The 17,424-nt window shown below is 41.4% G+C and overlaps 1 protein-coding gene across 2 annotated transcripts in view; it reads right to left on the reverse strand.

The window, feature by feature from the left end:
- The window catches only part of MBD2 (methyl-CpG binding domain protein 2), a 42,695-nt gene extending 41,945 nt beyond the window's left edge, over positions 1-750 (reverse strand). The window contains exon 1 of one of the 2 annotated variants that reach the window (XM_072416474.1): positions 469-750. In XM_072416474.1, coding sequence (XP_072272575.1) covers positions 469-578 — 110 coding nt within the window. In that variant the 5' untranslated portion in view covers positions 579-750. The remainder of the gene's footprint in view (positions 1-468) is intronic. The other variant, XM_072416475.1, reaches the window with a different exon arrangement.
- Positions 751-17,424: the final 16,674 nt, after the last annotated feature.

Below are 17,424 nucleotides of genomic sequence, written 5' to 3' on the forward strand. Positions count from 1 at the left end.
AACCTTTGCACAGGAACGGGTCACCCTGATAACCATTAGTCAGGTATGGGTCACCCCAATTACCTTTGGACAGGAACAGGTTACCCCATTAACCTTTGGACAGGAACGGGTCACCCCGATAATCTTCGGACAGGCACAGGTCACCCCATTACCCTTCGGACAGGTACGGGTCACCCCAATAACCTTTGGACAGGTACAACTTCACCAATCACCTTTGGTTACAGTTACCCCCTGATAATCATAGGACGTCTACAATTACCTACCACTCCCCTCTTGGGCTCCCCCTGTGGCACCCCATATATACCCACACAAGGTTCTCTTCCCCTGCTCGTACTCCTAGTGACCTGTCAGACTACCTGACAAGTTGTCCTGTCCCAGGAGTGTCCTGAGCACTACTTCTCAGAGTCCTGTCACCCTCCGTCCACACCCCAATGTCCTGTCACCTAGAGCCCCGTCACCCCCGGGTACCTGAAGTAGTAGACATCGCTCTTGCCCGCACTCAGACCAGACTTCCTAATGACCTCCTCCTTCTTCCAGCCCGGTGGCAGAGCCGGGCAATCCATCCTCCGCTTCTCCATCCCGCACCAGCGCTCAGTGTCTTCCTATACCAGCATGTCCCACTCCTGCCTCTCCCATAGACTCAGTGCGCCCTGGCAACGCTGTACCCTTCCGCAACCCACACTCGGTTCGCCGGCGGAGGGATACGCGCTCGTATTGCCACAGCGAGAAGCAGCCGGTGATGGGGTCGGCTGGAGTGTCAACTACGTCTAGAGTAAAAGTACGTCAGGGTGGGCGGAGTCGAGGCAGTCAGAACTCTCCTGCTGGCTAAAAACTACAAGTCCCATGGGCTTTGCAAGCAGTGACCCCTGTTGACATGTATGGGAGTTGTAGTTCTCGGCTCTGTCACTGATTCTTAGTCCCTGTCAGTGGTATGGGGAGGGGGGCGTGTCTGCCTGTCATAGGGACTATGGTTGCCAAGTGTGACTGGTTTCCAGAAGAAATACCAGGAACTCTGACCTCCAGGCTTGCTGGCTGTCATAGTGAACCTCTGGTTTCATTACTTTCTGTGTCATTGACCAGTGAAGCAGAAAGTGAGCTCAGAACTCCTTATCAGGAGGCTATCCAGTGTCTGTGAAAGAATTTAAGCCATTGGATCAGTATGACAGCCAGCCAAGTAATATCCAGCAATGGCAGTGGGAGTTGTTTTGCACCAGATTCCTGCCACGCCTTACACTACCGTGCCTTGTGTTAAAGGGAAACTAATCCCTGCATTACTCAACCTGTCGCTGTTCCCTCACAAGGCGCCGCCATCTTTATTCGCTTACTCTTTACAATCCTGATTGGCCAGGCCAGGATAACATAACTCCCGCTCATGTGCAGAGGAAGCCGGGAATGCCGGGTATCCTAGCAACCAAAAATGATGCTGCGCATGCGCAACTTTTTCACCAGAGGGTCTTTTTCACCGATCAGACATTTAGGGGAGATTATTGTAAGACATCGCCTGTCCCTTTCTGCAATATTGACCTGCCCGATCGAAAAGTGTAACTTCAAAAGTGTAACTTTAGTTCTGTTTTAAGGTTACCCTTGCATTTAAATGGGGTAACATCGGACTAGTCCATTCTAAAAGTTCCACAGTTTTTTGTAACTACAGGCACACTGCATGCCATTGGAGGAATGAAAAGAAGGGGGGGGGATGAAAGTTCCTGGCTTTGCCCAGAAAGAAGAGAGACAGAGTTATGAAATAACACATTTATTTAACATATTCCCCCTGAGACTGATGCACTTGGTACAGCATAGTTGCAGCTTTTCTAGACCTTTCAATAAAAGTCCTTTGGTTGGGCCGCAAACCAGCTCTCAGCAACATCTTTGACGTCGGAGACGTCGGAAATGTCCTCAAAACGTTGACCCTTCAGGTGTTTCTTCAAATTCAGGAACAGATATTACCCTGAAGGGACCAGGTCAGGTGAGTAGGGGGGATGGTGGACCAATTGGAAACCCAGGGTGTTGAATTTGGCAGCCACAACGTTGGACGTGTGCGCAGGTGCAATGTCCTACAAAAAAAGGATCCTTTTGGTCAACTTTCCATGGCATTTAGTCTTAATTGCCTCCTTCAGCTGGTCCAGGAGGTTACATAATACTGTCCGGTGATATTAAAACCCTGAGGTAGGTAGTCCACCACCAGAAGCACCCACTTTGCTTAAAGTTTGCGCATGTCATGTAAGAATGATTAATGCAGAAGGGATATCGCCTGTCCCCTTCTTCAACAATGACCTGTCTGATGCCAAATTTTTAGATCACTTAAGCATTGCTTACACGTGTTTATCCCATGGCTTGCTACCATGCTGCATTGGTCATCTGTTTTTTTTTTTAACAAGTAATGTTCATTTAGCAGCAATCTGGTGAAAATGTAGATATATTTGATTTGATACAAAGTAGTCACTGTGCTGCAAATAAAGTCAGCCATAATTAAGAAAGCACCTATTTGCTATATTCATAGCTAAGGGCGCTTTCATACCCATAATGTGAAACTTTGCAGTTGGCAGCTGCTGGGTGCATAGCAAACTGCTACTGAGTGCACAGAAGCAGAAAACACTGCACAAATCTTCAAACAACTGCCCAGCAAAAAGCAGCTTATCACTTTTGAAACCTGTGCCATGACCTGGCGCATTCAGCCAGTTCTCTGATTGGAATTTTTTAAATTAGAAATGTGCACTAGGTTTGCTATAGGGATTCCTCTATAAAGCCTATCTAAATTTTAACATTTTAACAATTTGAACAAAACATCATTTTTTTCCCCACTTCGGTTAGAAGTTTAACCCTTTGCTGTTTTTTTTTTTTTTTCATTCTATCTTTTTATCATTGGTAAGATTTCTCTTCCCTTTCTAGGGCTTGTCTACCTTTCTCTCCCTCCTTGGGAAACAGTCAATTAAGTCCATGGGGCTATTTTGTGCAGGCAGTGAAGAGGGCTTGCCATGGCAGCATATAGCCAAATGCCATGCTGCAGCTTTTGATGGAGTGAACTTACACTTTAAGAGAGACACTACTTTAGATTGTCCATGATCTGAAGAGTATTAGCGAGTGAGTTGAGTCAGGGTATATTTATCTTTTGCTGTTTATGCCTAATTGAGTCAAGCATTTCTTTTCCTTTCTGTTTGGCAGATAAAAGCTGTGACATAGGGGATTCTCATGGTGGTCCCATGCTCCTTTTAGGGCCTTTGGGCAAACCTAGGTAGATCCTCATCTTTGTTAATTTACTATTAGCATAGGGACTCCAAATTTGGCCTTGATTTTGGCTTCAAGACCTTTATTGATGAATAGCTGACACTAACTAACTTTCTGTTTTTTATAGGTTTTATGGTTATCTGCTAGCTTCATGTGATTTGAGTTTGGGTGTTTTTATCCTGGGTCTTTTATGTTGCATATACCCTGTGAGCTTCTCATCTCCTGGGTTATTACTTTGAGTGAACCACTATTTTTCCTTTCTGTTATCCTTCCATGCCACATCCAATTATTCAGTTGTGCCTTTTCCACTTCCATTGTGGCTCTTCTTGCCAGACCTGTCCAGCCAGATGTATTGGTGAAAGAAAATCCTAAGAAATTAAGATCATGTCATTATCCACATAACTCAATGTTTTCTGGTTTCTTTAAATTGCTGGAAAATAAAAACAGATTGTAATTATCATGAGTTACTCTTAGAATGCTGAATGCCACTTCTTCATTTTTTTACACTTTGTATTGGCATGGTTCTCAACAAACAGGGACAGGACTGTACGGGACTAAATGTGAGTGGAAGGACTAAATGTGAGTGGAAGCTTTTGGGATAAAAAATGTCAGAACTGACGGCTGGATTTAGAGGGTGAGAAATATTGAAAGCAATGGTACATGAGCCACATAGGGGTAGCAATGGGGCCCTAAACAATTACATGTCCCATTCTGACGGGATGATGTCTGAACAGTCAATTATTGGATAAGAAAGTTGGGACAGATATATGGCAAATACCAAGGGCATGTTCAGACCAGCAATGTTTTGCTCCAGCGTTTACTACCCCTGAGTGCTTACTCTCAAACTCTAGGAACCCTGCAAACATTTGCAAGCAGCTGCAAAAGTCTAGTGGAGATGTTCATTTTTTTTCCTTAACTTTTTTTGTGAATATAAGCTGCTCTGCAAAAACAAAATTTTAAATCATTAAGCATTTGCAAGCAGCACTAATTCGATGGAGACGACAGGGTTGGCAAACACCCTTGGACCCTGCATGTAGGATTTACCTGTTCAATAAAATAAACAAAATTATTTGGTCCAATGTTACCCATTCTTTGCAAATAGTGTTTAGTGGAACATAAGTCTGAACGTGCCCTAGGACTTAATACGACCCTAAACTGAAAAAAACAAAACAAATAACACCAAAAAATAGTACTATTTAACAAAAGAGACAATAGGCCTGATTTAACTCCAAGAACTCCAAGGCTGGAGAGGATACACTTTCATCCCTGAAGCTAGGTCAGGGAACCTGGAATGGATCTTGTCAAGGATTCAAAACATTTGCTAGCAAATAGCAAATTACTTTGAAGAAATCCATTCCATGTTTGCTGGATCACCCAGCTTCACTGATGAAAGTGTATCCTCTCCAGCCTTGGAGAGTTTTATTAAATCAGGCCCAATTGTCTCTAAAAACGAATTCCTTGGCTCCTGGTGGATTTTTGTTTCAGCTCTAAACTATATGGTGCATGCGCCATGTAGTTTAGAGCTCAACATCGCACACAGAGCCAGCCACCGGGGACAATGTAGCTCCTGTGCATGTGCAGAGGATACATCATCCACTGACAGAAAAGGATTGCCGTCTTCACAGAAGTCTGCCTTGGAGTCAACAGTAAAGATGGCGCCCTCCATGGATGCAGCAATGACAGGTCCTGGTCCTGGATCCTTCCTTGCAAGGCGACCACACAGGGTAAGTATGTGCTATAATTGGCAAGTATGCTGTCCATACATGCTGATTATGGCAGAAGCTCAGCACCCACCAATAGGTTTAGTTACACTTTAACCACCATCCTTGAGCTGCAGGGGGGCGTGGAACACCTCTCTTCACCTTGGTGGTAGTAAAAAGAAAAAAATGTTTAAAGTTTTATAATTTAATTATAACTAGGAAATCCAAACAATACCACCCCAAGTCCCCCTCTCATATGTCATTTTAAAAAAATATCTATATGAAGACTTATAATAGCTATAATAATATAATAATAGCAATAATAATATAATAGCTACCTTCTGGACAGTCATGTGATGCAGATACTATCTGGTTCCTATCTGGTTCTTTTCTGGAAGTGGGCAGTCCAAAATGATGCCGAGAGCACTGCTCATGTGGCATAAGCACTGTCCTCTGTAGCATTTTACCATGAGCCCAAGGCAGTGGGATGGAATAACCCCAGTGGGTGGGTTCATGACAGCCGGGGCTCACAGGAAGTGAGTTGAATGACAATAAACATCATTTAACCTAGAAGAGGACTGGGATTGGATTTCAGAGAAAGACTTGGACAGCAGTTCTGGAGTGTGAATATGGGTGAGTACTACTGTAAAAATGTTTATTTATAACAGAAGAGGCACACACATAAAACAATTCTGAAGTTAAACTTAGCTGAACATAAATACTTTAAATGTTAGTATCTTACAATTGACCTGCACATGCAATAAAAATGTATTTCTTCCAAAATTTTAAGATGAGAAAGGTGCACCTACTATAGAACAAACACTCATCATGTCCTCTAGTCATATGGACAATGACAAATTAAAGCATCAGAATGATAACTTAATTCATAATCCCAATGCTGTTCTTTCATATCTCTATTTACAAAAAAAGAAATGCAACAATCTGAAAATATGGATCATAAAGTCAATACAATATATTATAGTAAATCAACCTTTACCCCAGACATTTGAAAAGAAATACGGGACAGAAGGATTTATTTATTTAAAGGTGGCCTGTCCCTCCAATTTGGGATCTGTGTATTGGTAAAGTAATGAATAATAACACCCATCCCTCCTTATAGCAGTGTGAATGCTGAGCAAAGTCTGAACCCAGAAATGACTCACAACACAAACCTGTCGCACTGCATAGATAAGTAGGTGACATCATCATTTCCTAGTTCAGTTCTGACTATGAGAAAGCACCATCACACACAATGTGGGTTCATTGTGCGCTGAGCTGACAGATGGAACAAGAATCTAGCAACCTGAAAATAGGAAAATAAATCCAAAAACTGAGGGCTCACCATCCTGGCTATGCAAGATTTCAGGTGTGACTGGCTGAACAGAACTGCAAATTCTTTGATAAGAGATACAGCTGTATTTTAATGTATTTTTAGCAGCTTGCAGGATTTGCAAATGAATCAAGAACTTCTGCTTTAATGTCCTCTATTTAAACGTTCATTTGATTTTGTATAATATCAATAAACATTATAACACCCCTAGGGAATCTAAGTTGTTGTCCTCTTTTCCTAGGTTTACCATGATTTATCTTTCTTTCATAAAAACCCTAAAGATTGAATAGGTCAGTGCCCAATCTAATTTGTTTTTTTAGCAAGAATTCCATAAAGGAAAATTATCCAACATCAGGTCATTTGCATGGAAAGCAGGCCCGAAGCGGAGGGTGGACACAGGGCCTCATGACAGGGGGAGTAGGGAAGACAGCGATGCAGGGGTTAATAATAAAAAATAAAAAAAAAATGCGGGGAAAAAAGTGCGGGAGAATTTGAGTTGGCGATTGGTGGGAGGCTAGCTAAGGGAGGGGAAAAGAGCAGGATTAAAAAGGGGGGCTGTGGGGTGGGGGGCAGCACTTTGAATTTTACTGGGAATGGTGCAACCCCACCCTCCCTCCCTAATACTAAGTTGGTTGGGGGGGCTATTGTCATGGCAGCCGGGGAGGCGTGTTCTTTTGGGTCCATGAAAGTTAGAGTTGGGGTAATGGTGAATATAGGGGAGATGGGACCCAAAAAGGTTTGGGTTTTGGATGTTAAGGTTTGCCTTGCATGACACTTGGTTGTTATGGAGGCTACTTTTGGAGAGGAGGGAGATCCGCTAACTGTCCCCGAGGCGGTGTATGAGCGGCTGGGGGCCTGGCTGTGGATCGGAGACAACTGGATAAGGGAGGAAGAATCGGTGACTTTCATGGACTTATATGAAGTGTTTTACTGTTATACTTGAAATGGTTTGTTATGTTAAAATGGGGGCTGGTCTTATTATTAAGAAAATATATATATGGTGTTAAAAAAGATTGTGTTAATAAAAGGGCCACATACAGAAAGAAACACTGGACAATAATCTGGGACATATATATGGATCAGCAACCATTGCAGACTTGTTTTTGAGGTTATTTTTAATACTGGAGTGACAAGCATACAGTTACTAAAGAGTAATATATTACCATGACATGAATAGACAGTTCTCCTCAATACCAACTTGATTATTGGACTGCACTTATGTATTGGTAATATTTAATACTGCTGCCCTCCCTCCAACATGCTAAATTCTTTTATAACCTGCTTTCACCTTTTTTCTTCTAATTTTGTGTTTCAGTGCTGCTGATCACCTCCAGACACATTCACCAACATCCTGTCTACATGCATCTCATTTAGGGCCAACTGCACATTGCTCTGGATTGGCTTCTGACAGTCACAATAATGGACTATACCTGAGCAAGGTGTGATCATCTGAAGTCCACACCAAATACAGAACTGTACTGCAAACTGCCTGAACAACTGATTCCTAGCAGGATCACTTGGTATTCTTCTCTTTTAGAATTGCTGTTCTTTACAGCCTCTTCATTCCCTATCTCTATAACCTACAATCCATATTTATTAAGTCTGATTCTTCATACCTGGGGAAAGTTCTAGCCAGGGATTACACCAGATTCAGAAGATGCTGCTGCCTTATTAGTTGCAATGGTTGCTGTGTACTCATGGCAGACCCAGCAATCAGGTAAAGTATGGCCCCTGTAATCAGCAAGAATGTAATTTGTACCAGATATTTCCAGTAGGTAAAGGACAAGACACACATATTACTCTGACTAGTTCACTTGTGTGGTTAATTTTCAGCTTGAGTTACTGAGTTCTCTAAGCAACAATATTAAACAAAAAATAGGAAAAAAATCAAGAAAACTGAGCAAATCAGCCAATAAATCGATTTATTAGCTGCATAGGAAAAGAAGTTAAATATTCATATATTGAATTTCAAATATTTTGAACATTTGTTTTTTTACAGCTGGTTACTGCAGGTTACTGCAGGATAGGAGGTCTGCATAGGTCTGCACATTGAGAGAAATAAAAGGCATAAGCTGCAATTTGTGCCTGGCCACCAGTGCTGACACACTGAACCTGATTTAATATAACTCCCTAAGGCTGGGTAGGATACACTTTCATCAGTGAAACTGAGTGATCCAGCAAACCTGGAATGGATCTGGTCCTGGATGGAAAACATTACTTTGAAGAAACCCATTCCAGGTTTGCTGCATCACCCAGCTTCACTAATGAAAGTGTATCTTCTCCAGCCTTGGGGAGTTTTATTAAAGGTCCACTGTATCCTTGCCAATGGGGTTTTTAGAAGACAATTTAATTTTTAGTTGATTTTTCTTGTGCAGCTCCCCACCCCTTTGTCATTGTGACAGATGTGTATTTCATCACTGCCTGGATATTCACAGCTTTCTTATATGGTGCATGTACCCTATAACCTCATTTATTTGTATGGCTGATCCATACTTTTCTGGATGACCATTAAGGCCATTAGTGTGGACAAGCTTTACAATGATTACAGCAAATATGCAGTTGGCCCAAGAAGGGTTGTACGACCCTGGGGAAGGCCATATGGTAAAGATCCCTGGAAATCCATGGATATTTACCTATGTGGGGGGTAGGGGGTTGTGACTGTCAACCTTACCTTGGGGTTAGGGTTTCATTTTAAAGGAGAGTTATGCTAAATGTGATTTATAGTATGCCATTGTTTACCTGCCTCCGAAAATGTTAGCTGCTTGGCTGTTTCTTGCTTCACTGACACAAAACTGGCAATAAAAAATGGCACTGGGTCAATAAGGACGGTGCTTTCTACACAACAAATGAAACATGAATGAATCACAAGGATGTAATGTTTCATCAGACCAAGGTATATGCCTCTCCATATACACTTAATGGCCAATGGCCAAGGATTTGTGGCTATATGAACTTGTTGGACATCTCATTGTAAAACCATGAACGTTATTATAGAGTTTACCCTCTTTTATGTCTATAACAGCCCTTATTTTTTCTGGGAAAGCCTTCCACAAGATTCTGGTATCTGTGGGAATTTGCCAAAAGAGCATTTGTGAGGTCAAGTGTTATTGTTTGGTATGAAGACCTGGCTTGCAGTCAACAGTCTAATTCATCCCAAAGGTGTTGAGTTAAGGGAGTGAAAGGATTTATGCTAATCACTCCTTTCCCACAAACGAGCTCAAATGTCTTTATATGCTGACATACTGTAAAATCAACAGTATGTTTTACTGAAAACACCAGAACTTAGTAGATGGATGGGTGTCTGTCTACATACTTTTGGCCATATAATGCTTGATGGGTGTTCATGTTATTTCAAAAAATGGAAAGCGTGATCGATCACCTTTCTAAACTGTCATCACTGTCAAAAACTTTTTTGTTTGTTCTATATAATAGGAAAGACAATGGGAGTCCAGATCTTGGACATGAAGAGAGAGGAAAACTCCAACAAAGGCATAAAAAGCTATAAGCTCTTCTGGGCAGGGTTTCCTCCTCCTGTGTCACTGTCTGTATCTGTCTATTTGCAACCCCTATTTAATGTAAAGCACTGCGTAATATGTTGGCTCTATATAAATCCTGTTTATTATTATTATTATTACTACCATTATTATTATTATTATTATTATTATTAATATTAATAAAAATATTCTTTAAAAAAACAACACCTTTTAAGTTTAACATAAAGGGTTGGAAGCACAGTTTGTTGTGTGCTCAATGCTTTTACTGAGAAGATTTCCCTTTGTTTGTTTTGGTAAAGCCCTTAAAAGACCTGTCACCAAATCAAAGTACCCAAAGGCTTCCAAAAGATTGGATAAGAGGTTCATTACCTGGAGGTAACTAGAAGGCATCTCCAATCTTAAGGACTATATATAGGATATGTATCATGTTGGCTGAAAATCACATGATACAGATCCAACAGCATGGCAGAACAAGTGTTTACCTCTTAGAGACAAACTGCTGAACTTTTGGTAACATCCTGATCAACAGGCCCTGATTCATGCAGTTACCACACATCAAAAATAGCCCTTCCAACTCTCATGAGAATATTGTGCCAAAAGGGCTTCCGCACATGTTAGACACAGTAGTTTAATGTAGGTTTCCATTTATTTGCTGCATAAATACCATCATAAGAGTACAAGTCAGCAGTCACATGTCCAATGCATCACTCTCAAACAATGTAGGACCCAGAGAGGATGTGCAACCCATCGGCAATGAGCATACGCAATCATGGGCAAGGGAAAGTCAGGGGCAAAGGTGTCAGTGCAGAAGCTGACCCCTGCCTACGCCCTGCATGACCAGCAATAAAAATCTGAAAATATTTAAATGCCTTTCTATCCTAAACTAAATCATTAAAGATTGGTTTGTAGTTTTACTTTAATCTCCAATAATTCATTCTCAGTGGTCAGTGCCTGGTTCTAGTTTTTGTTATATGTGTGGTGCCTTATTGATGTCATTGCGGGCACTCTCTCTTTATTATCATTTATGTGTGGCTCACACACTAACTACAGCTCTGTGGCCACCACTGTTTCAGTTCTTGTGCTTGCTTCCTATTCTTTGGGTGTTGTGCATTGCTCAGATTGGCGGCAATGCCAGCATGTGACGTATGAGGAGCCTAACACCCATTCTGGGAAGTTGCGCAGATCATTTTCCAATCTTCCTGTGGAAGAGTTGCTGCAGTGCAAGCACATACTTGTACATGTTTCTGGGGATATGACTTTTTTAAGTCAGTAATAACTCAGCATTTGCAGTAGAGAAGCTGCAGCTTTGCTTTTTTTTGGTTTTTGCAGTTTGTGTGATAAAATCTGTGTTTCCTTTAGTTACAAAGTTTTACAGGAAACCCAATAAAGCTTTCCTAAGAGTTCTGCAGAAAAAACTAAAGCTAACACACTAGCACTGGGGACTAACATTTCAGCATTTGTTTTTCATTGTTAGACTGGTGGCGTGTTAACCATTGATTGTTAAAGGCAACATGCAAGCACAGGAGTGCCATCACCCTCACAGAATCCTTTGCTTGGTAAAATTCCTCTCATTCTCCTAATAGAGGTGTCTAAAGCTATCTAAACAGCTGTCCCCGACATTGGGACTGATTTATTAAAGTTCTCCAAGGCTGGAGAGGATACACTTTCATCAGTGAACCTGGGTGATCCAACAAACCTGCTTCTTGTTGGTGTAGGTAGGTATGCAAAACAAACATACAGGTGGAGATTGAATTGAAAATGTGACATTGCCTGGGATAAAATTGACAGCAATTTGGAATAAACAAACATAATTAAGAATTTAAGAAATAATGAGATCTTAGCTACTTTAGCTAAAGAACTCCTTCCAGTCACTATACGCTAACTTGGCTCAACAGACACCATTTTTGTGCTCATTTATAATTAATAAGTTTGTTTCATGATCATCACCCAGAACAAAAATGAACATTGCAGCATAACAGCCAGGTAACTAGTATTTTCAAAAGGTAGGGTCAGCAATGACAGCATTTTTTATTAGACCATCAAGAATGCATCATACTCAGCAAAAGCATGTAACCGGCTGAAGAAAGATAATGAGTCAGCTAAACATCGTACTAACATTCTTTATTTTATTAGTCATACTTCTATTTCCCTGGTACCACAATTGTGCAGAAAGTCAAAATATGACTGTACAGTCCATTAGGCACCCCTGATAGACTCACTGTTCTTATAAATTAGTGTTTTTGGTCAGACAAGCCCCTCTTTTCCTCTGCAAAGCAAATCCGGGTGGGGACACTTGTGACTGCTACTCAAATATGCCAACAGAGAACTGTAGAGATGGAGGACAGTAAACATCAATTTAAGTATGAGCATTTCACCAATTCCAAGCAAAACATGGGAAAAACATACAAACCCCATGCACTATTCCTCCGTCCATTTTCTCACTAATTCTAAAAGTTTTTAAGCCCTGAGGAAGCAGGTAACTTAGAAGTTCTAAAACGTGTTGGCCGTTTTTAACACTTAGTGACTGAGAAATCATTTCAAAAGTTTGGACTATAAATATAGTTTAGAGCAGTGGTCCCCAACTTTTTGGAGCTCAGGGACCACTAAATCTACAGACTAAATCTACGGGGAGCCGTGTGTCTCTCAAAGGGGAAAAAACTTCCCCCAGAGTGATGTCATGATGCCAGAACCTGCCCACTCCACCATCGCAAGCTTAGACCAGTCCGGAGCTGTCCACCGCCCTGAGTCTGCTATAGAGACATGGTCTGTGGCTCTGATAGACTGAGGGTTGGGGACACCTGGTTTATATTTATCTTCCAATCATAAAAACTACATGGAGATTCAGATGGTTCTGTACTTGAAGGGACCTAAACTAAATTTTTTACTTTACATAAAGGGGTAGACAACCCTTTTATATGAAATTAAAATGTTATTCTTGTGCTGAAGGGGCATTTTCCTACATTGAGGGGAAAGAAATGACGATCTCATGCATAGGCAGTGAGATCGGCACTCCTTTGTTCCCTTTTACAGCAGGCTATGTCACCCGGTCTTACGCCTGAGCAGTGCGAGATTGGGTGACGTAGCCAGAAGTAGGAAAAAGACAGACCAAGGTGGCGGCACCTGGCGCGCTGGGACAAAATAGAATTCCAGGACCCAGGAAGTGCAGGATCCGATTGAAGACTTCTCTAAGGATCTGTGGAATTTAATGTGTGACTTTTTTATTTTAGTTTAGTTTTGCTTTAAATAAAAATGTTGACTTCCACTTTACCATCTCACCAGAAATATATGTGGTATACAGAACAGCTCCACCTTCTAATCTGTGATCACCAATGTTGTCCAATGTGTAATCACTCGGCTGTGATTATAGGACGTAGAGCAATAGAACGTTGCCATTGTGGCAATCCAGCTGTATTTGTATTTTGTATCTATTTGCAGCATATTATTGACAATCGTAATTACTGTTTCTTTTTGCAGCATGATTTGCTTACAACACACATTCAGCTCGTCTATGGTGTGGGTAACGGAAGGGTTAACCCTAAATGAACAAATCACATGTTTTTATTCTGTCACAGTTCCCGTAAACTTCCCTTGCAGTTGACCGCCAGAACTATCTCTCTGGCCTACAGCCCTCACTGACTCAATGTGCAGTTATGCAATATCACAAAATCTTTTTCACTTTTTATATTTCAGCTTGTAAAAAGAAAAGTCCAAAGCACAATGTGACGGGCAAGGCCGCACCGTGTAGAGAAAGAATTGCTTTGCACTAGTAGAAAGTGTCACCCTCAGCCCTGTGCTTATGCAATATTATGTTTCACATTTATTGATATCACTAGGTATTTTAGGTTGTAAAAAAGAAACAACTTTCAGTGTGTTAAAGGGCAGTGCCAGGTACACAGGAAAATATGTTGTGGAAACACATATGAGGAAACTTTCCCACAGCACATTCTGACCACTGTTGTAATCTTACCATCTAAAATCCTCCCTGCACTATACCTCCTACACTCCTCTCCTACACATATTGCCCACTGCCATACCCTCCACACTCCTCTGTATGTACTCATTTTTTGAATACTCTTTAAACTCCTCCTGTGCACTTACTAGCTCTTTATCATATCCTCCATACTCCTCCTTTGGCCATACGGCCTATATCATACCTTCCGTACACCTGCCCTGCATATTATACCCACCACCATACCATCCTCACTCCTCCCATACACATAATATCCTCCTGTGATACCTTCCTCATTTTTCCTCATGCTAACGCCCCTCATACACATACTGCCTGCATCATAACTTCTGCACATATTGCTCACTGTCATACCCTATGATTGCCTCCCCTGCACAAATTGCCACACACATTTTCCCTGTACATATTGCCCATCATCATACCCCCACACTCCTCCCCTGAACACATTGCCCATCATACCCCCACACTCCTCCCCTGCACAAACTGCCCATCATCATACCCCCACACTCCTCCTCTGTACAAATTGCCCATCATCATACCTTGACTGTCCTCCCCTGCACACATTGCCCATCATCTTATCCTCCACACTCCTCCCCTGTACACATTGCCCATCCCTCCACACTCCTCCCCTGTACACATTGCCCATCATCATACCTCCCACAGTCCTCCCCTACAAATTTTGACCATCATTATACCCTCTGCATTCCTCTTCTGCACATATTGCCCACCATCATACCTTTTACACTCTTCCCCTGCACAAATTATTCACATACCCCTCCCCCCCCCTCACGCACACACACACACACACTCACACACTCACAGACACTTCCTGCACATACTGCCCTCCATAATACCCTTCACACTCCACCTGCATATTGTGCCCCTAAAACACTTCTTTGCATTGTTTTTTATTTTTAGTCCTGATTTTTACCTGTCCAGTGCACACTTTTGCTAGTTAAAATCTAAAAGATTATTAATGTCCCTATTTAATGTACAGCGCTGCGTAATATGTTGGCGCTATATAAATCCTGTTTATTAATAATAATAATAATAATGTCGATGTAAAACAATTAGTCCTTTAATCATCTTTCAATTTTTAAAATCATTCAGGATATTAGCCTTCTTTTGCTCATCAGTGTTAAAATTTGCACCACAATCTCAGAAAAATCATCCTTTGTGCATCTAGTTGGGATCTGATCAAACATTCACACAAATAACCCTGCAAACAACATCCCTGAGACTCTCTGTAGGTGATACCAGTTCCCCTAGATTCACCCCAAGAGTCTGATTAGTCACAGCAGACAAGACCAGACATCTCCACCGTAATTGCAGCGTGGGAATAGCAGCCCTGCCCAAGAAGCCATCATTTTCCAATTGTTTTTTGTTGCAGCTCACACAGGTGAATTCTGACAATAAGAACTCCGACCAGATCTGCTTTAGTTTAAACACAAATGGTAGATTAGCCAAATCAAGAAGAGAGCGAAGTGTTTAGGAAAGTGTCAGTTCTCTGGCCAAAGTATTTTGTCAGCAGATTTATGTGGTGGGGCGGTTCAGGGTGACTCACATAGCTGTAAAATGTGTTAGTCACAAATCTTCTTCTTCCAAGATACAAGTTCCTTGTAAAGATTTCCTGAGATCTGTAGATCAGTTCTCCCTGACCCCCATACAAAGACCTTCAGCTGCATATTTTGGGTTTTGGACTCATCTGCCCTTTGCATTCAGCTGTACAATTGTTTACTCCCTATTATATATATAAAAAACAGAACAAACAGAGGGGTTCTTTTAGGCAAGTAGTACTGTATTATTGATAAATTCTTAAAACACAATACATATTATAAGTGAATTCTTACACTATAACTGGATATAAGTATATACATAGCCTTAAATCCTGGCACTAGACAAATCACAATTATTGTGTATCTGGTTAGTGGGCCACAATATGACCCTACTGTTCATTTACAGTCATATGATGGATAGATTGCATATGAGTAACCGTCACACCCGACGCGTTTCACCCGAGAGGCTTCCTCAGGGGTAGTTGCATGTTTACAGACACATATAGTGTAGAGCTCCTATTACAGTAATATATACAAGAAACTGATGTGCCCTTTCAGGGATGTACCGATGGGGTTTCTTAAATAGTCATGGTCTGATAAGCTGGAAAATCAGGCATGAAATAAATGTTCTGGAGGGAGGAGACCGCAGCCACAGCCTCTGCTCTGTCCTGCAGCGAGTAACTCTTTACTATGGCCCTATTAGGCTATGAACAGACTGGCGGTGAGGTTGCGGTGCAGTTACCACTTCCTCATGCCCTAAACCATTCTTTGGGTGAGATGCTACATGTAGCCTCCTAACCACCACGGCCCTATAGAGAATAAATGGAGGTGTCACTGAGCGGTTCACTGCTCACTACTGCTTGCTGTCCAATATGCAGACTATGGTTCTTAAACCTTTTAACCACCAATTTAGGTATTGGCTTGCAAAGTGCTCCAGGCCAATTTATTTTAGCAAATTTTCTTATTTCTTATTTGTGACATTTCCTTGCTATTAATTATTCCATGGTCATCTGTTAGTGTATTATACAAAGTGGGGAAAGCATCTTTTAGGATTTCATCAATGTGTGGAAATTTTGATAACGCGGTTGTAAACACAGCGCCCCATTACATTTGGCACACAAATATCTAGATTCTCAAAGATTAGGCCTCAGCGATGCTGTAGGGAGAAGTAGGAGGTAGTAGGAAGAAGGGTAGGCACTTTGGTATGAGCGGCTGGCAAGGTGCCAGTCACGGATCCCGCACAGGATCGGGTACTCCCGCTAGAGATCAGAACCTGCCCTTAGACATTACTATCTATGTACATGTATTTCACATATTTGATGCAATCTTTAAGATGGAGTATACATGGGCATTTGATATGATGTACATACGTATAGCGCTTGTGTTTTTTTGGCTATTTAACATAGCAGGATCAGGGTATAAATCCATACATGGTACATACTGTATAGTTAACTTATGGGTCATTGCAAATGACAAGGATCACTCTCTGTGTCTGTCGTTGTCCCCATTGGGGACCCCTCCAACTGTCCTGGTGACCATGTGATCTAAAGAGGAAGAGATGGTAATTCTTACATTAAAGATTGTCCCCATAACAATAGATAAACAGAAATCTTTCAATAGGGACATTCTTACTTTGAGAGTTTTTATTCTCACTTCCTGTTGTATTTCTGGGTACATAGAAAGTAAAAATGATCTAAAAAGAAGTAAAGAAAAGTTTGTGGTTCATCAAAGTTAAGCTTAAGGAGCAAATGGACAGCGATAGAGGCCCCACAAAGATGCTACCCCCCCACCCCCCTCCACCACCCCTTTAGCCAAGTTTGTTTCCTTTTGTTGTAGACAGGTTCCCTTTACAAGCAATATTCTCTCTGCAATAAAACATGCCATTATAAAGTGGGGATTGTAATGAAAGAATGTAATCCCAGGAGTGGGAATTGTATTCAAATATTTACTCTTCTGTAAAGATGCTTGGATTATCCCTTGCATTATTTATTAGAACTGCAGGCAAGCGTACAAGATGAAATGAAATGCATCTGCTAAGATTTCTTTTAATATCAATGCAAATTCATGATACAAACATATATAAGCAGAGCCCCTCCAAAGGGACAAATTCCAGGAATAAAATATTCTCAGTGTGTATCATGGAATTCTGTATAGG

This window comes from Pyxicephalus adspersus, chromosome 6 (genome assembly GCF_032062135.1).
Source record: "Pyxicephalus adspersus chromosome 6, UCB_Pads_2.0, whole genome shotgun sequence".
In the NCBI taxonomy this organism is placed as follows: domain Eukaryota; kingdom Metazoa; phylum Chordata; class Amphibia; order Anura; family Pyxicephalidae; genus Pyxicephalus; species Pyxicephalus adspersus.